Source organism: Typopeltis vanoorti, chromosome 17 (assembly GCF_054136105.1).
Source record: "Typopeltis vanoorti isolate ZY-2024b chromosome 17, IOZ_Tvanoo_1.0, whole genome shotgun sequence".
Taxonomy (NCBI): Eukaryota; Metazoa; Arthropoda; class Arachnida; order Uropygi; family Thelyphonidae; genus Typopeltis; species Typopeltis vanoorti.
In genome coordinates, this window is record NC_143565.1 from 80303801 (window position 1) to 80328300 (window position 24500).

Sequence of the window (24500 nt, forward strand, 5' to 3'; positions counted from 1 at the left end):
CACCACACGGTGATTTTTATAGTTAAATTAGTTTTAGTTTAAAGAGCGCATAATAAAGATTCTACTTCTTATTATCGAAATTAACAAAGTAGAATGAATACAATATGATTTTGATATGCCATTAATTATTGCTTTGGTGTAAACCAAATAGGTGGCGTTAGTTTCAAAGGCAGAAATAAAACAGCTTTTACCCTTGCATTGCGGAAGCGTGTTTGGCACTCGAAAACAACGTACAAGTGAAATTTATTATTTTCATCAGGAAAAACAAGTTCAGGAATTTCTGATAAATCTGAAAGTTTTATTTTTATAAATTTTACTCTGCAAGCTCTAAACGATTCTGCTCAGTAATGATGACAAAAATGCTGCTACAGTGTTACAGCAATTGACGCAATCCGCACAAAATTCTGGAAATACGCTTCTGACGTTGCAATTTGCAAGGCTAATAATAATAATAATGTGCTAATTATGTATGCTAAAACAGTAATATGGCATTTCCTTATTTATTCCTCAGGGACTCACTTTAGTGAGTACGGGCGTGGCAATCCCGAGGTACCTGATGCTGGACCATGCCATACTTCATGTAATATACATCTGTTATATTATCTGAAATCTTTCCTATTTTGCTGTGTCATTTTGTCTTGTGCTAAAAGAACATTATCAAACACTGTAACATGATCAGGCCCTCAAAAAATGTTCATACCGCATCGACCGTCGCGCAGGTTACCAAGGGACGCGTTCGGGTTTTAGGCAGAGGGAACCCGTTCGAAAAATATGTTACAGTCTCCCTTGGACACCACTCCTCAGCACTCTGCTAGAGGAAACTCCATCAATAAGCCCGTTTGGGGAGGGGTTTAGGGGCAGCGCAAAGTTCTGCAAAAGGATGGAAATGGCAACGACAACGGCACCAGACTATGGCTTTAGGCAACTGGAACATCTTCTCTCTGACAGGGAACGAGTTGGAAGTGGTCGTGGAAGCCAAGCACTACCGGCTAGACGTAGTCGGGCTTTCTTCGACCAAGAAGAGAGGCTCTGGAACTGCCGACCTGGATAAGGGGTGGAAGCTCTACTACTCTGGTGTGAGCCCGACAATGTCTGCTCAGGCGGGTGTGGGAATACTCACAAGCCCCCAGCTGTCAGACTGTGTTGCTGAGTGGATCCCATTGGGGAGGACGGGTATGTGTGTTAAGGCTTCAGATGAAAAACCATGATTTGGCTGTGGTGCAAGCCTGTGCACCTAATCTGGAGACAGAATACTCTGCCTTCCTAGAGGAAGTGGATGCTGCATTTGACAGGTTGGCAGACATGGAATCAATCGTGCTAATGGGTTACTTCAATGCACATGTTGGAACAGATGACCAGACATGGAGGGTGTGTAGTTGGGAGGAACAACGCCCCTGACATTAAAACGAATGGGTTGAAATTATTGGACTTCTGCTGTATTAACAGCTTGTCCATAATGAATACCTTCTTCCAGAACCGAGATCTATAAGTCTACCTGGTACAGCGGACCCTGGATAGTTTGTAGCTGTTTTTGCAGACGCCGGAATGAAGATCAGTGTGGCCAAAACTGAAACATTTGTGGTCTCAAGACAACCATCCCAGTGCACTCTACATGTAAGTGGAGTCCCAATGAGGCAGGTGGAGAAGTTTAAATACCTTGGGTCCATATTCACGAATGATATGAATGGTATGTAGTGCTAGATACTCGAATTTGCTTAGCAAGCTCAATATTGCGGGAGCTTGGCCATTCGGTAGTATTGAAGCGGGAGTTAAGCCAGAAGGCAAAGCTGGCTGTCTTCAATACAGTCTATGTCCCCATCCTCACCTATAATCATGAGAGTTGGGTAATGACCGAAAGAATGCGGACACAAATCCAAGCGGCTGAAATGAGGTTCCTTCGAGGGGCTACGGGGCTGACAAAACTCGACAGATTCAGAAACGCTGCAATTCGGGAAACCTCAATACTCAACCGCTGCTTCTCCGCGTTGAGAGATCACAGTTACGTTGGTACGGGCACCTGGTCAGAATGGCACGAGAGGCTCCCTCAGCAGGCCCTCTTTGCCAAGCCAGAGGATGGGAGGCCATGTGGAAGGCCAAGGACTCGCTGGATAGATTATATCCAAAACCTTGGGTTTACACGTTGGGAAATCCCACCAGAACACCTGAACTTCGTGGCAGAGGATCATGACCATTGGAAGTTCCTTTTGCAGCTGTTGTCTCCACAACCCAATTAGGAAAGATGGGCCTTGAACATGTATGTATGTATGTATGTATATGTATAAAACTGCAATGGCTGAAAAGAAATATCAGCCACATGTAGTGACTGAAAATAATCCATATCTAAGATCTGAGTTTTGTGAATGGTTGCAAAAAGAGGTAGATGCGGATATGCAACAGTTAGCGGACACTACTGTTTTTGGTCAAATGAAGCTAAAATATCTGTTGATTGCGTAAATGCTTCAATAAGTGTCCTTTCATAAGAGCTTTCTGCCTTCCTTCCAGGTAAGAAGTCCTCATATAAAAGGTTCTTCGTGTCCAATGTTTACAATAAAAGAACACAGCTGTTATCAAATGAACTAAGAGAGCTTGTCGAATGTAGCATTCAAGTTGAGGTATAGCTATCTTCACTTAATCGAGGTATCCGTTATGGAGGACATTCATACATATATCGATAAGAAAATGTTATTACCAGGGGCGACTCGTGCACATAGGCACTGCGGAACTGCAGCACCCCCAATTTTTCTCGATATATAAATATATGTATTAATTTATTTATATTTGCTTGTAATATTTAATTTTATCATCAACAATCCTATACAATTCTCTTATTTTGTATAAAAAAAAATAAAAATCCATCTTGTAGCACTTAAGAAGGCGACGGACGCTAGCATCACTGTGTTTACCACAGTGTCATATTGCTACGCGCGCAAGCATATGCACGTCATTAGCGTAATGCGGCACTGTCCGTCGCGCAGTTCCATTGTTGTTTATATGCAGTTTGCACCAGTAGTAGAGTGTTCGTAGTGCTTATCGCGTTTACTCCGTCTCTTTAAATATTTGGACATTAAAATTAAAGGATTTTATTGTAATCTCTAAAAATTGTAAATCGATTCCTTTAATTACAATTAAAGGGATGTATTTTATTTTTAAGTAATTTTGAATTATACTAAACTGTATAGTTTTATCGATAATAAACAATATTTTTTCATGTTTAATTTTTTTTTTTTAATTTTTACCATAATTTTGATATTTTCAAACTCGTATATACACGATACTTACAGTGTGTATGTATATTTCGAAAGTTGCAGCACCCCCCACGATTTCAAGCCGCGAGTTATCACTGGTTATTACTAACACAAAGGAGATCTCTTACCATTACTAATGCGATATCTGGATGTAACTTCATAAATATTTTAACCATGTGTATCGTGCTCTCCAACAAATAAAAAAAAAAAAACTTTTCTAAATGTATATATATATATTAATGAAATTCTGTTTACCTTAGAAAGTTTTATTCATTTTATTTTCTGAATTTCTAATAGAATTCAGGAAAAAAACTTGTCGACTACCAATCGCCTCTGACTCGCCGTTTTTGGCTCAGTATACTGGTAAATTCAAGCTCACCACTGCTGTCAATTCTAATAATCTATGTTTAAATTTCTCCGAGTTTTATTTCTCTGACGACTTCGTTTGGTTAACTAAAATCTTGCTAATTACTTTTGATCCAAAATAAAGATCAAATTACTCATCAAATGTCAGATTATAACATCATCGGAATTTAAGAAGATCCTTGAATAAATTCAGGGATCACATACTAGATATTTTAAATATAATAATATGCGTATTCATGTTTGGCCAGATCAGTTTTTGATAAATGTCATTGCAAAGAATTAAATCTTTTCGTTTCGAAAATATAAGAAAGGTATAGCAGTCTCCTGTCGATAACATTTATTGGTGTACAATTGCTGAGGGTCTATCTTTAGATGAGCAATCTCTCCTGGAGATATCATGAATCACTTTCTGCAAATTGGCAATTTTCTTGCCAATACCTGTTCATTGGAGGACGGAAGTAGCTTGAAAAAAATCCGCGTTAAGTCTCTAAAGCAAGTTTTGAGCATTACCTAATCTTTGGCCACCGATAGTACTAGAGCGGAAACTTGTCTTTAAAAAAAAATCTTCTACTGATGCAGAGTAGTAAATGAACGATATAATTTTTATTTCTAATTCAACTCTCGGATCATAACTTACAGTTTTAACACCATCTATAATGCAGCTAATTCAGTGTTTGATTAATTTCTTTCTCAGTCCATTTAAATTTATTAAGCTGACTACGTACTTAGGTTTGCTTATTCTACTGTCTATTTCCAAATTATTTTACCATCTTCAGTAAAAATCGTGCCTAAGTAGCTGAAATGTTTTACTTGTTCTATAGGTTCTCCATTCACAATGCAGCTTTTCCTTGTGCATCTTTTATGTACCAAAAGTTAAACGAAATAATATGCTGTTATTGCATTAATCTGGGAATTAACTAAAAATAATTACAAAATTACATTTAGGATCGATTTTTGTGTAACATCTAAACAATTTCTCCTGTTTGGTGTGTGTGTGTGTGCGCGCGCGCGCGCGTGCGTACGTGTGTAGAGGAATGTTATCTTCAACACAAAAATAAACACACAATAACATCAATAAGAATCAGAAGCAAATATAAACTTAATATGAGCATAAAAATAGGCCAAATTTCTGTTCTCTACAGTGTTTTTGAAAGGAAGTATGGATCTTTAAACACAAGGACAAATATGCCATTAATACCAATTCTCAAAGTTTTTTTAGAAAATAACCTTGATAATGTACTGTTGGTTGGCTGAGCTAGTTGTAGTCAAGGTTCGGTTACTTCATTATTCATAATTGTAATACTATTCTGAAAGATATTTTTTTTTTTAAGGAAGATACGTGAAGGACACGAAACTCAACAACTTTCATCTACTCTTCTACAACGAGGTTGCAAAGATATAATAATAATAATAATTATAAATATAGGTAAGAATGTGCATTTAGACAAATGTGTAATTACGTTAAGGATTTCCCACATCGTGTGTTTTCTATATTATTAACTTCATGACAATCATAACTGTAAAGCTAGGATGTACGTTTTCATACCTTTCATGGTACAAAGCAAATAATAGTAATTATGATAAATACTATGGAAGTAGTTCGACGTTTATATATTGCAATGTTTAAAAAGAAAAAAAATACATTAAATAAAATCAGTTTGGAACTAAGCTATAGTTCGAAATTTAATTGGTCATTTATGCTCAAAATTAATACGAAAAAATATATTTCACCGAAAGTAAAAAATTGTGAAAGATTTGAGAACAAAACTGGGACTTGATATATGATGTTTCAAGATTCATTTTGTTTCGATATTCTGCAGGCGTTTTGTAAAAGTATACATGAGTTGTTGTAGCGTGTCAAGTGTCGTGCGGAACCTAAGTAAAAAGTGTGATGGTAATATCTTTAGTTTAGACGAGAGAGAGTGATCATCTAACCTGACCTCGACTTAGAGAAAAATGGTCGGAAAACCTTGAAGCTTGTTTGGTTTTACATTGACATCACCTTTCTATTTTCAAAGGAATAAACGGTCTTGTAATTTATCCTAAATATGGTGGTTTGGCTGCTCTTAATTTTGAAACTGCTGACCAGAACGAAAAGTAGCCAATCAGTGTCATCCCTCTAACAAGCGATACGCTAACTCTCTGTAAATATGAAAAATAAATGTCTGTATTTGTGAGAATATGTGTATGAAAATATTTGTGTTCTCTTGTTATAGACAATTGATTTTTGTAAAATTCATTTGATGGGTATTTCTGACTTATTTTATTAGATAGCACCACCTCCTTTCTCGAGGAAAGTTGGGAGCATTTTTTTAAATTTTTTTTTAACAATCTACGATGCTTGGAGAACTTGAAGCATAATACTACACAGGCTGTTGTTTGAATCGACGAAATACTCCAAAAATATTCCTCGAAAATGCTGAAAGGAGTGATGCTCATATTAAAAATTAAAAAATGTAGTGGTGGACTTTCCAGTATTTTCTGCAAGTTGTTATTTAACTCATATAAATTATTCGTGAAAATCAAAATAATACTAATGATTATACTTGTATTTAATTTATTTAAAATTTTAAATAGTGTAACTTTTAGATTTAAAATTTTGTTTTAAATTTAAAATTTTTTAAAAGTTAAAAATTTATATTTAAACTTATATTAAATAAAAGATTATGTTATATTGAAATTAAAATAAAATTCTATATAAAATATAAATATAAAATAGTAATATATAAATTTAATACATTTATATTGATTCAAAGAGTTATAATGACGACCTCTGAATGATTAAAATATAGCTGATTTTTCGTGTCCATTATTCTTGATAACTAATAAGCTAATAGATTGTAATAAAGGGTAAAATAATCATCCCCGGTCCTCAGATACCTTATAAATCTTAAATATACTGTTTTTAAATTGTTTGGTAACATCAAGAAGGAGAAAAGGTTTAAATATAGTCTTTTAAATATTTAAATATTTAGGTTTAAATATAGTTTAAATAAATTAAGTATAATTTACTGATCAGTTAGGGGGAAAATGTTATGAATTTTTTAAATAATAAAATGTTCATTTCAAATTTAACTTACGAGTACTTGTAAAAAAAAAAAAAAAAAAAACCTGTGACATACCAGTCGATGAACTTTAGATGGATTCGTGGGAGACTCATAGATTTCATAGCTAAATGAGGAAACCATTCAGAACCGGAATTGGAAAAAGAGAGAAAGAGAAAGAATGATAGAAGACAGAATTTTTAAGAAACGCATTTATAATGGAAACCAAGAATATAACCAATACAAAGAATTAAAAGATATATATAAAGAAGATCCCATGAGGTGGAACCTCTTTAGCTCAGTTTCGTTTTTTTTTCCTAGGTTCGACTCCCGTCCATAACGTGAAGAACCGTTATCTGGTATCTTTCGACTAAAGAGTTAGTTAACCAGTCTCATAGGGAGGTAGGATGGGAGTATTTTCACCCAGAAACATGTGTTTTTCGTCTCTCAGAATAGGCAAACCAGCCGGTGAACACACACGGATATACAGTTTTACTGAAATAAAAATCTTAAGCGTACTACACGTGCTTTAAAATTCTAGCTTCATTATATTCTAGAAGTCTCCTCGGTGTAGGATGTTATGTGTATGCGTATGCATTACATTTATTACGATTTTATATTTTATTAGATAATTTTATATTTTATATATAATTTCGTTTTTTTTTTAATTTTTTATAATATAATATAACATAATCTTTGAATCAGTATAAATGTATTACGTTTACATATTACTATTTTATATAGAAGTTTATTTTAATTTCAATATAATATAATATTATATTTAATATAAGTTTAAATTTTAATTTTTAACTTTTTAAAAATTTAAAATTTGAAATAAAATTTGAAATTTAAAAGTTACACTATTTAACATTTTAAATAAATTAAATACAAGTTCAGTCATCAGTATTATTTTAATTGTAATCACAATCCAATTCTACTACAGCTGGGAAATCAAGAATACCTGTGTCCTCCTTCTCACTCCTACATTGCATGGGAAAGGCTGTCAACAGCACTCAAGGATTATATTGGACTTGTTCCTCACATACGCACAAAAGAAGAAGTAGAAACTGCAGTTACAAATCTCACACAACAAATTAATTCTGCTATAAAGGTAGCTACCTCTTACAAATCTGCCCGCAAGCCAGATCGTTTGCCTGAAGACATCATGAACTTGATCAGAGACAAAAACAGAGCTAGGAAAAGATTCCGTAACACGCGTGCACCACAAGATAAAACAGCTCAAAACAGGATAAAAGAGGCAGTAAGGGATGCACTTAAAACTTATAGAAACTAAGCTTGGTATAAAAAGTTATCCTCTATCTCACCTATTGATCACTCTATGTGGGGGTTATGGGAATTAAAAACAGTTCTCCCCCATAATCTCAAACCAGGGCTTAGTTCACACAGATGTAGATAAGACAGAAGCCATACTAAAGAATCTAGAGGAGCAGTGCAAACCCTCTTATAACAACTTAGATTTCAATCACTTGTACAAAATCCACAGATAGGTAAGACACACTTTAAATCTCCTAGATACCAGCGCTGACCATATTGCACACACATCACCTGTTGAGCTATATGATATTATTAAAAAATTTAAGAACAATAAAGCTCTTGGACCAGACGGCATCTCAAACAGGATGATCAAGCTGCTGCCTCGGAAAGCTGTAGTGCACCTGACCACTATAATAAATCCTATCTTAAGATTTCACTATTTTCCTTCCACTTGGAAACTGGCTGATGTAATTCCTATACATAAACCAGGCATATACCCACACCTACCGCAAAATTATCGTCCAATCAGTCCTATCTTTAATCTGGGTAAGTTTGTGGAGAAGGTCATCCTCTCACGACTCCAAAGCTCAGTAAATGACCTAACCATCCTCCCTAAAGAACAGTTTGGTTTTCGGCAACACCATAGTACTATCCAGCAAATCCACAGAATTGTGGAATACATCACCACCAGCTACAACTGGCGCCAGTACACAGGAGCTGTTTTCCTAGACCAATCCAAAGCATTTGACAAAATCTGACATTTTGGACTCCTACACAAACTTATCTCAGCCGGTACCTCACTAAAAATGGTTCACCTAATCCATTCATATCTTCATAGTAGATCAATGCAAGTAAAAATCAACGGTTCTACATCGTCCCAGCGCCATATCTTTTCTGGAGTGCCGCAGGGATTTCTACTGGCTCCATTGCTGTTTTCTGTATACATGTCGAACATCACGAACAATCCGATGTCTTCCATTTTGGCCTTGTATGCGGACGATACAGTAATACTAACCAGATCTCTCCGACCCCATTTCGTTATCAGAAAGCTTCAAGAAAGCCTTCTAAAACTGGAGGGTTGATTCTTCAAATGGAGGTTGGAAGTCGACCCCCAGGAAAGCACAGCCGTTCTTTTCTCAAAAAAGGCCAATGTCTCCTGCAGGAGATGTGTTACTATTCAATACTAAAATTCCCTGGCAGACAGAAACAAATTACCTGGTTGTAATTCTCGACAAAAAAGCTATCTTTCAACCAACACATCAAATCTACATGCGCAAAGGCATCTAAAGCCATAGCTCAGATCTATCCGCTAATTAATAGAAATAGCAAGCTCAGCAACAGAATCAAATTGCAACTATACCAGATGACTATTCGTCCTATAATCACCTACGCCTCTCCAGCCTGGAGCCACTCCTCTAATACTAACATTATCAAAATACAACGAGTGTTTGAGAATGATTCTGAATGGCCCTTGGTATGTTAGAAACAATCAACTTCATAGAGATACAAACATTCCTTATACGTTCTCTTTTCTACAATCCTTACCATCCAAGTTTATCGTAAAGACGTTCACACACTCACCCCAACTATTTGGTTCAGCAATCTGCAGCATACGGGCAACGGACATATTCAAATATAGACGACCAAAAGCTATATTAGTGTCCTATAGCGATGCATAATCTCCATGCCTATTCAGGGCGAGCAAACAGCTCATAAATTTTCCCTCACTATAACCACAACAGATATCGGGGAATATGAAAATCATCTTGCTTGACCCCTAAAGACATAAATGTCAATTGTCAATTGTCGATTTTAATTCTAATAATTATGATTTATAAATTTATAATTATGAAATCTAATAAATGCGATCATTAGCATGTATGGAAACGATTAGAAAATAAAATATAAGAATCCATTATAAGAAGGATTTTTCTTATAATGGATTTTTCCAAACAAACTACTGTTTTGTTATCGTATATATATTTTGCGACATAAGCATGCGTCACTTTAGTTTGATATAGTACATCATGGGTAAGCTATATTTAAGAAAAATTCGATTCAAAAATGACTCGAGAGTTACTCACTGATGATGAATGTCAGCTGGAAAATGGATGGCATCAATCCTCCATTGATAGTCCTTAAACAAATAAATGCAATGAAGTTTGGAACGAACATCGATGCAAATCCAGTGATCAGAGTGATTATCGCTATTATGAAGAAGGTGGGACGTCGTCCGATTCTGTGAAAAGAAAGAAAAACACAGAACAAAACACTCTGAATAACTGTCATAAAATCATCTAAAAATATTTAATTAACCAAACATAAAGATATGATTCGCTAATATTCCAGTTTACATGAAGATTAATAAATGCGATCATCAGTATATATGGGGAAACGATCAGAAAATTATAACAATAAAACGCGTTTTCAGTAGAATCCTTGTTAATTCATTAAAAGTCACTTACATGTTTTCGGTGTGTGTGTGTGTGTGTGTGTGTGTGTGTGTGTGTGTGTGTGTGTGTGTGTGTGTGTGTGTGTGTGTGTGTGTGTGTGTGTGTGTGTGTGTGTGTGTGTGTGTGTGTGTGTGTGTGTGTGTGTGTGTGTGTGTGTGAACAACCCTGAAAATTTCAGTTTTTCTTCAGCAAGAAACACAAACTGGCCAGAATACCACAGGCTTAACACACTGGACTCACAGACTTGGTTAAGTTGGGCAATCCAACTATATTTTTTGCTTCAAATTATTCTTTATTCAAAGTTTAATGTTGTTATTCGTTGCAAAGCTCAAACAATGAAGAACTGTCAATTCATTTATTCTTTGATAAAAGTGAAATGTTGATATTAACGTAGACGAGGTGGAAATAAAGACAAGAATACTCTATTCTTGTCTTTATTACCACTGCAGGCGAACCTCAGCTTTAGGAAACTTAATATTCATTTATAGATACTTTAGTTACTTTTATACTTCATAACGATATGTCATCATGCTAAACTAGAACTGTTTTGAAAATATCAGTTATTCATGACTGTAAACTGTCTTTCTTAAAGTTAAGTCTTATGGCGTTTGCAAACTGTACACGTCAAACCTGCAACACGACTCATCCATGAGATCCAATTTCTTCATATTAGCTCATCGCTTTCATCACATGACTACGGTTTTCTCTTTCGCTCAAGACGTTACTTCACCTCCAAACACCTGTTACCTTTATACAAATCAAAAATCCGCCCAGCTATCGAATACTGTTCTCACATTTGGAGTAGGACTCCTAAAAGCACCCTCAAAATGCTTGACTCAATACAGAGGAGAGCAATTAGACTGATAAATGACTCATCTCTTATAAACTCGCTCCCTCCCCTCACTCTTACATAGATGCTTGGTCTCTGAGATTTGTATATTCCAACTGCATCAATAATTCCCCCACTTAGAACTAAGCCCATTGCAACATGCACAGCTGCCGCTAAACGTCCTTTCACAGTACACCTTGAAACCCACAGAACAAGTTTCTTTTCCTCCTACTTAATCCCTGCTACTGTGGAACAGTCTTCTCCCTAACGTATTTCCCATGGAATACAACATACAGGCTTTTAAATCAAATATAAACAAGTTTCTCCTTTCCCAACCCACTACCAGTATATGGTACTAACGTACTACAGGTTGACCAGCCAACCTCTCGTATACGGGCTCAACATTAAAAAAAAAAAAATGATAACCTAGCTTAATGGTTGATAATAAAAATATCCTCAATGTCTTCTGTGTAGTTACTCCAGTGAATTCATTAGAAGGGTATTTTCATATTAACTCACGAAGGAAGAGGGGTTGCGATGCTCTTTTTTATGGATATGCGGAAGTAGTCATTTTCATGTAATGGAGTGCGATATCGTGATATCGAGCAGTGAAAACAAGTTACCAGTTAAAGTTACCATTTTAACTATCATCAAGTCAAGACATTCCCAAACTCTTAACCGGACTCTTAAGACTTTCTTTATCGCCAGTTGACATTTCCTTGTTCCTTATGACCTCTTCTTGGTATAACTTAAGCATCCTGTTTCGATTCAGGAAGAACTCATTTAAAGTTCGTCTTCCCAAAATGAAAGTCCCCTTTTACTCTTTTATCTTTCCCCACCCTTTTCTATTAAACAAATGAACAGAAAAAAAACTAACTTAAGTTTCTGATCCGTAATTATGATTTATATCCTGTTGCTAATCAGAGAAGAGGCGAAATGACTCTGGTTCTGTAAAGATTGCAGACATCAAGAGTGACACTGCATTATAATTAATTACCACTCCTTAAGCACGATTTCGGGATTCCTATGTAGTTGAACATCAGCCAAGAATTTTTTTATTCTTCTTTTCAGAAAACTAGGTCTTTTTTTTTGTTATCATTCATCCCAGCCCTAGAATTTACATGGAAAGATAAGTTCAAGGAGTTTAAATTACACTTAGTGTAATTTAAACTTGTTTGAAGATTTTTATTTTTTTCCTATATTGCTTCAGGTCCTTTTTTTTTAATCCTGACAACACTGCATCATTCATGTGCTACATCCCCTCTCTAGTAGTATTTGTTATGTTTTTATACTTAAAAAAATTAAAAAATATATTTGATTAAGAAACCGAACAACTTTCTACGCATGTAAGTTTTAAAGCGAATAAAAGTTGAGCAGCTCTCAGATGTGAACTTTAGACTAAAATACACAAAAATTATTGAAGAAAAATGAAAACGTTTAAGAACAGGAACCAAACCTTCGATATTCAGTGTCAAGGCCTGAAGAAAACCTTCATTGATTCAGCCACAGAGGAATGTAGTGAGGTTGTGTGCAAGGATAGAAAAATCATAACTCCATGGTGGACAGAGGAAGTTAAAGAGGCAGTGAAGGAAAAGAAGAAAGCATATCAAACGTTTCTGGCAAGTAAGACAGTTTGTGCTCTTAGAGAATACAGAGAACAATATAAGAAAATGAAGCACTGTGTAAAATTAACTAAACAAAAGTCATAGCAAAAATCAAGAAGGCGGCAAGATATTCTGCAGGTTGTTGAAGAAGCTTACAAATGGAGGAAAGAGTGCCGTAAAAGGAGTTAGAGATGATAAAGGTGACATGAAAACGGGGGAAAAGATATCTCTGAAGTATGGAGTAATTACTTTGAAAAACTGCTAAATGAAACAAGCAGTGATGACAGCACAGTGGTAAAAAACACTGACCAGGCCAGGCATGCACTCAGGAATACATATCCATACTCGAAGTAGAAAAAGCCATCAAAATCCTGAAATGTGGAAAGGCAGCAGGAGTAGATGACATTAGACCAGAAATGCTGAAGTATGCTGGTATAAAAGTCTTACAGTGGCTGCACTGCATACTTCAGAAGGCTTGGACAGAGGGACGTATTCCCAATGATTGCAGCAGAGCTCTCATAGTACCCATATATAAAAAGGGAAATAAAACTGAATGTGAGAATTACAGAGGTATTTCCCTACTGAGTGTTCCTAGTAAGATTTATGCAAGTATACTTGAAAAACGGTTGAGAAGAATTGTAGAAGAAAAGCTTGGTGATAAACAAGCTGGATTCAGGCCAAATAGAAGCTGTCAGTATCAGATCTTCACTTTACAGCGAATAGTTGAGAAAGCATGAGAATATAACAAAGATCTGTATTTAAGTTTTGTAGATTTGGAGAAGGATATGACAAGGTGCCAACAGAGAAGCTCTTCAATACGCTACAGTTATATTGTGTCAATGGGGCATTATATCAAGCAATACTTAGTCTTTATTTGAGTTGTAAGTCAGCAGTTAGAATAGAAGGAAGTAGAGGAAGGTGGTTTAATATTAAATCTGGTATATATTAAGGATATACTTTATCTATATGGATCACATTATGATGGAAAGTGATATTAAACCTGATATCAAATTAGAGATGTTAATCTCATCTCTTTGCTTTATGCAGACGATATTATACTTCTAAATAAATCCACTATAAGCCTGCAAGATTCCCTGACTAAATTGAATAACTTGTAATTGATATGGTATGATGGTCAGCATTAAAAAGACAAACATAATGAAAATCGGCAGAAACATTGAAAACATTGAAAATATCAACTGTATTGCGAATGGAGAACATATAGAACAAGTAAAAGATTTTTAGTGAAGATGGTAAATTAAATATGGAAATAGACAACAGAATGAACAAAGCTGGTATGGTAGGAAGTCAATTGAATAAATTCATACGGAATAAGAGAGAAATTAGTCTGAACACTAAATTAGCTGTATACAAGACAGTATTCAAGCCAATTTTGACTTATGGATCTGAGAGCTGGGTCAAAAGAAAAACACTTGACCAAAGACTAGAGACAGTAGATATGATAGTCTTTAGACAGAATAGGGGCATGAAAAGATGGCATCAATGGTAATATCATTAAAAATGAGGATATTTGGAAAGAACTCGACATTGTCAGCATCCAGGAATGCGTTAGCAGAGCTAATCTGAGGTGGTATGGTCACTTAAACAGAATGGGCGAGGAAAGATCAGCAAAACAAGTGTTCTCTGCCAGGTTGGCAGGAAACCAACCCAGAGGAAGACTGAGATATAATTGGATTGATATGTTAAAAAAATGCCTTAAAAGATAGAAATAAAGATCTGCTAATGTTGGAGTCTTGACAAGTAACAGACTGATTTGGAGGAAAATTGTAGATAGAAAGTTAGTAAGGATGTAAATTTTTCATGTAGTACTATCATAATATCATGTACACCCTTTAAGGGTACGTGCCAGGAATTTGATGACGATGATGACAAATTTCTACTTTAAAATATTGACAAAAAATTGAAATTTGAGAATCTAAGAATGCGGTTATCTTTCTATTGTATTATTTTTATTTTTTAAAGTTGTTCTTGTGGCAGTTCTATATGTACAGTATATGGCGCTAAAATATATCGATGTGAAGAAAAGGTATTTCATGATAAAATGCACATTCATGACAAGCTTGCATTTTTGCGTGTCAACATCATAGTGCGAAGTCGAATAGTCCGCATGATTCTTAGAACTTGTTCTCGGAAAAATCCTAACACTCACGTTAGGATTTTTGCGAGAACACAAACGGGAAAATACATTAAAAATCTGATAATGCAAAAACTATTACGGATGTGCTTCTCTAATTTTCCTGTCAAAGACAACAGAAACATTTGGAAAGTCAAGCAGAGTTCAACTTTGCTTTCCGTCGAAGAGATCTTCCTCAATAAAAGTCATTGAAAAGATTTTTTTTTCTTTGAAATTTTGTCTTCAGAAAAAAAATCAGTGAAGTAAATGTTTTACTACTGCAGTGAACGTCTCCCTGTATCACATAAATATTAAGATCTATAGCATTTTTAGATAATTTACTGAATTCGATTTTTTAATATTTAATAATTAAAATTTGTAAAATTTAATAATGAAAATTTAAAAAATTTTACAATTAAATTTTAAAAAAATTTAATACGTAAAATGTTAAAAATTCACCAATTAAAATTTTAAAAATTGAATAATTAACATTTTCAAAAATTTAATATCTAAAATTTTAGACATTTAATATTTAAACTTTTAAAATATTTAAAATCTGGGTTCGAATCTCCAGTCTCGGTCATAATCGTTATAAAGACTTCTCTACTAAAGTTGAGTTAGCTAGACTCATACGAATGTAGAAAGATTTTCCTTTTGAAAATGCGTTTTTTTTTTTTAATTCCACAAAACAGACAAACCAGCCAACAGAACCACAGACAATACACTGACATCATAGTCTTTTTGTTTCGGCCGTTAAATCAAAACAACAACAATAACATCCTCCCGTGTGTGTGTGTGTGTGTGTGTGTGTGTGTGTGTGTGTGTGTGTGTGTGTGTGTGTGTGTGTGTGTGTGTGTGTGTGTGTGTGTGTGTGTGTGTGTACACACACACACACACACACACACACGGGAGGGGGTTATATATATATGTGTGTATGGAACCGGCTAATACCACGGTACTAACTGCTTTAGGGTTTCCAGTCTTTTGTAGAAATGTCATAAAAATATTTCTGAAAACAGTAATGAGACTATAAAGTTTTTGGGATTTCTGTTGATTCATGAAGAGAAGGCATTTCTGGAAAGTGAATGAATGAATAAAAGAAAGAGGTAGAAGTACAGCGTATTGCGCTGTGTCATTAAATCATACCCTGTCTACTCACAGCAACAAAATAAGAGATCGCATGCTGTCTCGAATCATACACATAAAAATCAATATGAAGATAGAGTTCTATAATAAATTAAAACAAACTAAAATTCAATTTATTCTCTTTAAAAACTCGTATTTTTGGACTTTCTTTTGCATCCACTTATACAACACTTACCTATCTGCAAGGTGCCCATAAATGAATGTGCCAATAGTGTTCCCGACTAAACTCATAGTCAGCACGAGACTTGACAAATGTTTTCGATCACACACGAGATTCCACTGTAAGAATTAAAGTTAATTGTTTAATTTTCATGCACAATTTTGAAGTCAACAATGCTAATAATAATATTGTAGCAGTGAAAACAGAATTTTTTTTTACAAAAATCAAATGCAATATAAAGTGTATAATATGCTGTTCGTTCCTAATTTTATTTCAAATTAGGAATAATCACTACAAACTCTTTTAATAGCCATATATTAAAACGATATTATAGAATATATGCACATCGTGTTTTTTTTAATTCCACAAAAGAACTAATCACAGTGTTACGGATGGGTGTGGACAGTGAGACGATTAGCTGCAATGTTGCTAACTTTGCTCATTCCCTTGTGATGTCATTTTGTACTTTCAAGGTAATGTGAAAAGATAAATTAGGAAAAGGGCCTTCTGAATGATTACCTTGAAAGGAACCGTGAAATTATAGTTACTGAATATACACAATGACAAAACCTCCCTTCATTGTCAAACAGCTATTGCATACAATAAAAAAATTTTAAAAAAAAACTCTCTTTTAAGGCTTAACTCTGTCTTAGTGAATGAAAAACATACTTTAAGTACCAAGAATAATCTTAAAAACGAACTACTATACGGATCTTCATGTATCATTTTTATACTTATGAGACTGCATACTTTGCGCGTTGCCTCATTAAGTATAAAAATGGTACATAAAATATGAGTATTATTATTGGTACTTAAAGTATAATTCTGTAAATAAAACAGTGAAGGAAGTTGCATTAAATGTCAATGCAATATATGTTAATCGAAGAGACGAAGCAATCTGAGAAATTTTTTTATTAGAAATTGTATAAATTTAACAAGTTTTTTAACACATCTTAAATAAAAAATGGAAAAACTGAGTAACAATGCAGCGTTTTTAATAAATCATATAAATTTATTAAAAATTTATTAAAATAAATTTTTGATCTTAATTTACTCTTAATCGATCTCTGTCTCTCTGTTAGCGAGCTGCGTTCTTGCAACAATCTGTTTATACTGTGACAATTGATGTCATTAATTTTCATTTCATTATTGCATCATACTGTAACAATTAACTGATATAAATTGTTAAGAACAGTTTCAAGCAATGGTAGGCAAGTCAGTCCGGAATGTATGAACTTTTATAATAATAAGAAAGAATAGAACTCCGCAGTCTGTTATATTTTTAAACTACTTATTAGAAGTAAGAAATTCAATAAAATAATAAAATTAATACTTAGGTGTAGCCCTGTGGAAATGGCCTTTCTTTCAATAGGGCCAGACCACCAGAAAGAATGGCTGTTAGAAGTGTGATTCTAATTAAAAGAAGATTTTTTTTTTCCCAACGCCTGTATTCAACCGCGGTTAGCCTAGTGGCTTCGCAACCATATGCCCGCGGAAGGAATGTCCTAGGTTCGATTTGCGTCAACGACGTGAGGAGCTTAAGGATCTTCCATAGCCATGTTAGCCGGTCTTGGGCGTGGATAGCAGGGTTTTTTCCGCCAGTTTTCTGGGAGTTTTCATCCCTCAAGCTGGCAAACCGGTCCCGTGAACACACAGGGATACAGCCAAGAATACTTACAGGCATAGGGGTGACTATCCTATCCTCGTACTTCAGCTACAAAATTTGAAGGTTGTGAGCTTTAAAGGCCTGTTAAAGCCATTGGGATGCATTCAACCGGTTCCGAGTTAGTCAATTTAGTCAGAATCTTGACTTCAGCAGAATCTTGGACTTTTAACAATACAAATCAAGAAAACCATAGAACCCACATCATTTCAAACAATAATATGAAACAATATTATTGGCTTAAGCTTTTTATACCACAAGATGTTGGTTGTCTGTTGTACTCTCCTCCTTTAATACCTATAAAATCATCGATTGCCTTTAACCAGCTATCTGCCTGTCAGTTTCCCATCAAATTTAAAAAATTAGGTCTTAACGCTCTCTCTCTCTCTCTCTCTCTCTCTCTCTCTCTCTCTCTCTCTCTCTTTCTCTGAGGATTATAAGGTGCTAGAAGATTTATTTTCTTTTAAATTATTACTTATAAAAATTAATTTTCTAAAAGGAAAATTGATGAAAAAGTGCTAATCAATTAATTAATAACATAAGTATTCATAAAATAGTACGAAGTATTTTGGTTACTAAAGATTTATACATTCTTTCATTTAAAGATAAAAAAATTCATAAATTAATAAAAATCTTTAACTGGACAGCATATTTTAAGTGAACTGCGAAGTGCTAATGCTAACAAAAAGAGGGGGAAAGTTCATTTGTGATCGAATATGTGGTGCCGATTAGGTTCGTTTTGTCTGTATGTCCGTCTGTATTCTCTTGATAACATCAGATCAGACGATTTTAATTAAATTTGCAGACATTTCTTAATCTTGGATTAAATCAAAACTACCTGAAAATCGTCCTAATTTTCAGTGTGGAACAAAATTAGGCAAAATGATCCAAAAGAGAACAAAATCGTCTGCTACAAAAGTGAAATAAGCTGTCGAAAACGTCTCTACGCTCAATTTTTGTCATTAGGAGTGACGTCATGAAACAAGACTGCTGAAACAAAAACTCGCCTTTTTTTTAATGATTATTTAATAATTATTTACAATCGTTTCTTTACTTATCTGAATAAAGATTCGCAGATTCATGAAACAATCTGTAATTAAAGCTGATGAAATCATGAGCTCGTTACTAATTGAAGAGAGTAATAATAAAAAGAAGAAGCAAAGGTGAAAAGGTTTTCTTCAGAAACAACTGCGTAGATGAATTATTTCAAGTGTATTTCAATATAAGGATGCAAACTAGAAATAAAATCCCAGAAATAGGATTAGGGCTCGAGTTACATTTACAAGGGTTTTTTCAACGGATAAAGCGCTTATAAATTAAGGTCAGTTTAACTTTTCTGGCAAAGGGTAAGCTGATCAGAAAAGTACAAGCATTTCAGTCAGGTAGCTAACATATGGAGATAGGATTAGCAGCGATATAATTTAATAGTTCGGTTTATAAAAGGACAAAGTTCTGGAAATTGTGGAAGAGATGAAGGAGAATGTATTCGTCTTTTAAGATTCAGAATCTGGGTGTGTGAGGAATTTGAAATTTAAAAGTGCAATTTTCTGAAGTTGAGATGGTGTTATATGAGAGGCAGCAGGATTTCTCTGTTTCGTAAATGGTTTTGGTATCGCTATTAACCCTCCTATGAAAAGTGGAACTATTGATGCTTTTTTGTTACCAAGTCATTGAATTTCAACCTCCAGATTCCTCAATTTGGTTACTTTTTCATGCATTTTTTTCTTCTACTCTACTATTCCCTGGCATTGCCATGAATAAACTACAAATGTTGTTCTTCACCTACAGTGATGTCTGCGATATCACCTGCAAATGGTGTTCACCTACAGCGATATCTGTCGAATCTGAAAGTCCCATAATATCTTGGCACTTTCATTTTCAACATCTTCAACTCTGTGATCCCAAGGGTTTTGCAAGTTGGGAAACCATATTTCCTACAAAAGCTCCAGTGTGCAGCTTTTAGTTGGCAGTTGGCATTTGCTATCGTTACGGATCTTTTCAATGTTTGCCTCTTACCTCAGAAATAGTTCAGATTACAAGTACTGTACTATGAAACCATAAAGTGTGGATTAGGGCAGGGATCAAAGACTTTTTTTGGAATGATAAGCCATTTTTAGTGAAGATCGCATTCAGTCGAATATTTCTTGAACAACTTACAGCTCTCGAAATGCATTTCTGATACGCCTTTTAAATACATTTGATTTAAATTGATTATATGCACGTTTATCATGAAATAAAAGTTTACAATGAAAATAGAAAATGGAAATAGACAATTCTCCGATTCTTTTCATTGAAAAAAACAAAAATCAAACTAATATCTTGAATAGCCATGATATACATGTCGTATATCACGAGGCAAAAATATCTCAAAGAGCAGCTGGTTACTGACCCCTCAATTACGATAATTAGTTAGTTTATGCCGCTCTCATCTACCATCCTTAAATGGACTTCAGCCTTATAGTGATCTATAATAATAATAATAATAATAAGAAGAAGAAGAAGAAGAAGAAGAACATTGCTTACTTCATGTAACATGCATCTGTTATATTATCTGTAGACTGGTCCCTCCTCTTCCTCCCTTGCTTCTTTCTTTCTTCTCTTCTTGCTCCTTCCCCCGAATGCTATTAGAGTATTCGAGGGGAATCTTTCCTATTTTGCTGTGTCATTTCGTCTTGTGCTAACAGGACATTATCAAACACTGTAACATGATCAGGCCATCAAAAATTGTTCATACCGCATCGTCTGTCGCGCGGGTTACCATGGGACGCGTTCGGGTTTTAGGCAGAGGGACCCGTTCGAAAAATATGTTACAGTCTCCCTTGGACACCACTCCTCAGCACTCTGCTAGAGGAAACTCCATCAATGGGCCCGTTTGGGGAGGTGTTTAGGGGCAGCTTAAAGAAATGGTTCTGCAAAAGGACGGAAATGGCAACGACAACCGCACCAGAGTATGTCTTTAGGCAACTGGAACATCTTCTCTCTGACAGGGAAGGAGTTGGAACTGGTCGAGGAAGCCAAGCGCTACCGGCTAGACTTAATCGGGCTTTCTTCGACCAAGAGGAGAGGCTCTGGAACTGTCGACCTGATAAGGGGTGGAAGCTCTACTACTCTGGTGTGAGCCTGACAATGTCTGCTCAGGCGGGTGTGGGAATACTCACAAGCCCCCAGCTGTCAGACTGTGTTGCTGAGTGGATCCCATTAGGGGGGACGGGTATGTGTGTTAAGGCTTCAGATGAAAAACCATGATTTGGCTGTGGTGCAAGCCTATGCACCTAATCTGGAGTCAGAATACTCTGCCTTCTAGAGGAAGTGGATGCTGCTTTTGACAGGGTGGCAGACATGGAATTAGTCCTGCTAATGGGTGACTTCAATGCACATGTTGGAACAAATAACCAGACATGGAGAGGTGTGGTTGAGAGAAACGACGCCCCTGATATTAACACGAATGGTTTGAAATTATTGCATTATTGGGAATCCTTTGGAGAAAGATTAGACTCATCTTATGCAAATGCAAACAAAGTATTCTGGCCGACCATCCCGCCTTCGAGGGAGGAAATCGTGCACAGCAAGGGCAATTAAGGCCTCTTAATTGCCCTTGCTGTGGGAATATTTTGGGGAATATTTTGAGAGCCTTTTTAACCAGGGTGGCCCAGCAGTTGTGGACATCCAAGAGGTGCAGATCGTGGCAATGCCTAGTCTCACAGCAGAAGAGGTCCATTTAGCAATAAAATCGCTAAAATCGGGCAAGACTGTTGGCGATGATGAAATTCGACCCGAAATGCTAAAAGCCTTAAATCGAGGCGGTGTTCTCTGGCTGACTCGAGTGTGTCAGGCTGCTTGGATATCTGAGCGAGCACCAAAGCAATGGCAGACGGGCAGAATAATACCAGTCTTCAAGAAGAGAGACCAGAAGGATTGCAGTAACTATCGTGGCATCTCTCTGCTCAGCCTGCCTGGGAAAGTGTATGCAAAGTGCTTGGAAAGACGATGAAGGAGCATAGTTGAGTCAAAGTTCCAGGAAGAACAATGTGGCTTTTATCCTGGTAGAAACACAACTGACCAAATCTTCACTTTAAGGCAAGTTTATGAGAAATCTTGGGGATATGCCAAGAATGTCTACACATATTTTGTGGACTTGGAGAAGGCATATGACCGGGTTCCTCGGGATGAGCTTTGGCACGTAGTACAGGAGTATGGAGTGGATGGCCAACTATTAGCTGCCATCAAGTCCCTGTATGAATGCCCAGAGTTTTGTGTCAGGGTAAACAGCACAATGTCTGAACCTTTCACAGCCTCCGTTTGCCTCTGCCAAGGGTGTGTTCTGTCACCCCTCCTTTTCATAATATTTATGGACTGGATTGATAGGCACAGCCGAGGCAGTGAGTGTGTCAGAATTGGAAGATGTAGCATTGGACGTCTGCTTTTTGCAGATGACCTAGTTCTGCTTAATTCTTCCACAGATGACCTGCAGCGAACCCTGGATAGGTTTGTAGCTGTTTGTGCATACGTCGGAATGAAGATCAGTGTGGCCAAAACTGAAACATTTGTGGTCTCAAGACAACCATTCTAGTGCACTCTAAATGTAAGTGGAGTCCCAATGAGGCGGGTGGAGAAGTTTTAATACCTGGGGTCCATATTCACGAATGATGGAAAATGGGACGTAGAGCTAGATACTCGAATTGGCTTAGCAAGCTCAATATTGCGGGAGCTTGGCCATTCGGTAGTATTGAAGCGGGAGTTAAGCCAGAAGGCAAAGCTGGCTGTCTTCAATACAGTCTATGTCCCCATCCTCACCTATGGTCATGAGAGTTGGATAATAACTGAAAAAATGCGGACACGAATCCAAGCGGCTGAAATGAGGTTCCTTTGAGGGGTTGCAGGGCTGACAAGACTCAACAGAGTCAGAAGCTCTGCAATTCGGGAAACCCTCAATACTCAACCGCTGCTTCTCCGTGTTGAGAGATCACAGTTACGTTGGTACGGGCACTGGTCAGAATGCCACAAGAGAGGCTCCCTCAGCAGGCCCTCTTTGCCAAGCCAGAGGGGGGGGGCACGTGGATGGCCAAGGACTCGCTGGATAGATTATATCCAAAACCTTGGGTTTACACGTTGGGGAATCCCACCAGAACACCTGAGCTTGGTGCAAGAGGATCGTGACCATTGGATGTTCCTCTTGCAGCTGCTTCCCCCACCACCACCACAACCCAATTAGGAAGGGTGGGCCTTGAAGATGTATGTATGTATGTATGTATGTATAATAATAGTGATTTAATTTTCGCTTGCATTCAGATAGCGCAACATTACCAAAAAAATCCTATATTACTAAAGTACATCAGTAAGATAATTTATAATATCTTTTATGTTTTTCCCTGCCAAACGACAATATACTCTTACATAAAGCAATATGCATGCGCAGTAAACCAAATTATAATCCATTTTTTGAAAAAAAAAATTATTTTCCATTCGTTCAATGGTTTATCATTGTGTAAAATCCCTTGAGATTTTACACAATGATAATTAGCGATTCTAGAAAATCGCTAATTAAATTCAAGGTTCGGTTTCCTTCAATAAATTGCAGCATCTTTCAATACACCTATTTTACGATTGACAAAATATACGGAAATACCTAGTTGGAAGTTCCCGCCAAAGAACGGAAGAATAACAAATTAGGACAACAATTCGTTAATTATAATCACTTACTTTTGTAACAGCGGTCTCTTCATAATTCGTTTTGTCATATTCCCATCCGTGTGGACAGGAAGTGGTGTTCCACTGCAGTTGTTCGACTCTAATTATTTCAGTCCAGTTTTGACCCATGTTCTGTATACCAGAGAGGATTTCCGAGTAGTTGACCGAATACATTTCGCATTTACTAGGACCATCGGGAGTTGACGGTCTGATCAATAATTGCTGCAATGACAACGAAAGATTCGAGGTCATAAGCTCCGGTACCTGACACCAGTGATCGGGTTCGGACAACAGCAAAAGGTTATTCATCACAAGAATCGCTATTACCGCCGATGAAGGTAAGAGAAAGAACCCTGCAAGAAATTTCTGGTAGCGTCCATAATCTCCGACATCAGCGAGAATGTGTTCAAACTCCATTTGAAGATCGATGTTAAGATGCGGTCTGGTTAGTTATTTCACCGCAGACGCCAAACTTCAAAGGCGCCCTGATTACTTTTCCTCAAGACTCTTCTACAGCTTCACTTAGTTCCGAACCTGCTCCATGATGACACTAAATTACCCGAACTAGTCTCATCATGCTTATGTATCGAAACAACTATGTCGTATATATCACGTGACTATAATTTCATCATCTGCGTCATACGCTTTATTGCAGCTTTATACAGCGTCATGACGAGCTGAACAGTTTCTAGAAAAATGAAGCATTTCTTCTCAATTCTGAATGCTCCTGTTGTAAGTTTTATTAGCTTAAACAATTACACATACACATTATTAAATCACTCGTATATCTATAATTTGATTGACATTAATCAAATAGAAATAATCCCATCTAATATATCACTAAAAGGGACCTCCTAAACATTTTACGTATCTTAAAATGATTTTTTATTTAT

The 24500-nt window shown here is 36.1% G+C and overlaps 1 protein-coding gene across 1 annotated transcript in view; it reads right to left on the minus strand.

Annotated features, from left to right (window-relative positions):
• Nucleotides 1-24024, minus strand: part of LOC150097547 (beta-alanine transporter-like) — a 40142-nt gene extending 16118 nt beyond the window's left edge. The window contains exons 1-3 of the mRNA XM_090406950.1: nucleotides 23620-24024; nucleotides 16272-16375; nucleotides 10015-10169 (exon numbers count right to left, since the gene is read on the minus strand). Of these exons, the coding sequence (XP_090263076.1) occupies nucleotides 10015-10169; nucleotides 16272-16375; nucleotides 23620-24024 (664 nt within the window). The remainder of the gene's footprint in view (nucleotides 1-10014; nucleotides 10170-16271; nucleotides 16376-23619) is intronic.
• Nucleotides 24025-24500: the final 476 nt, after the last annotated feature.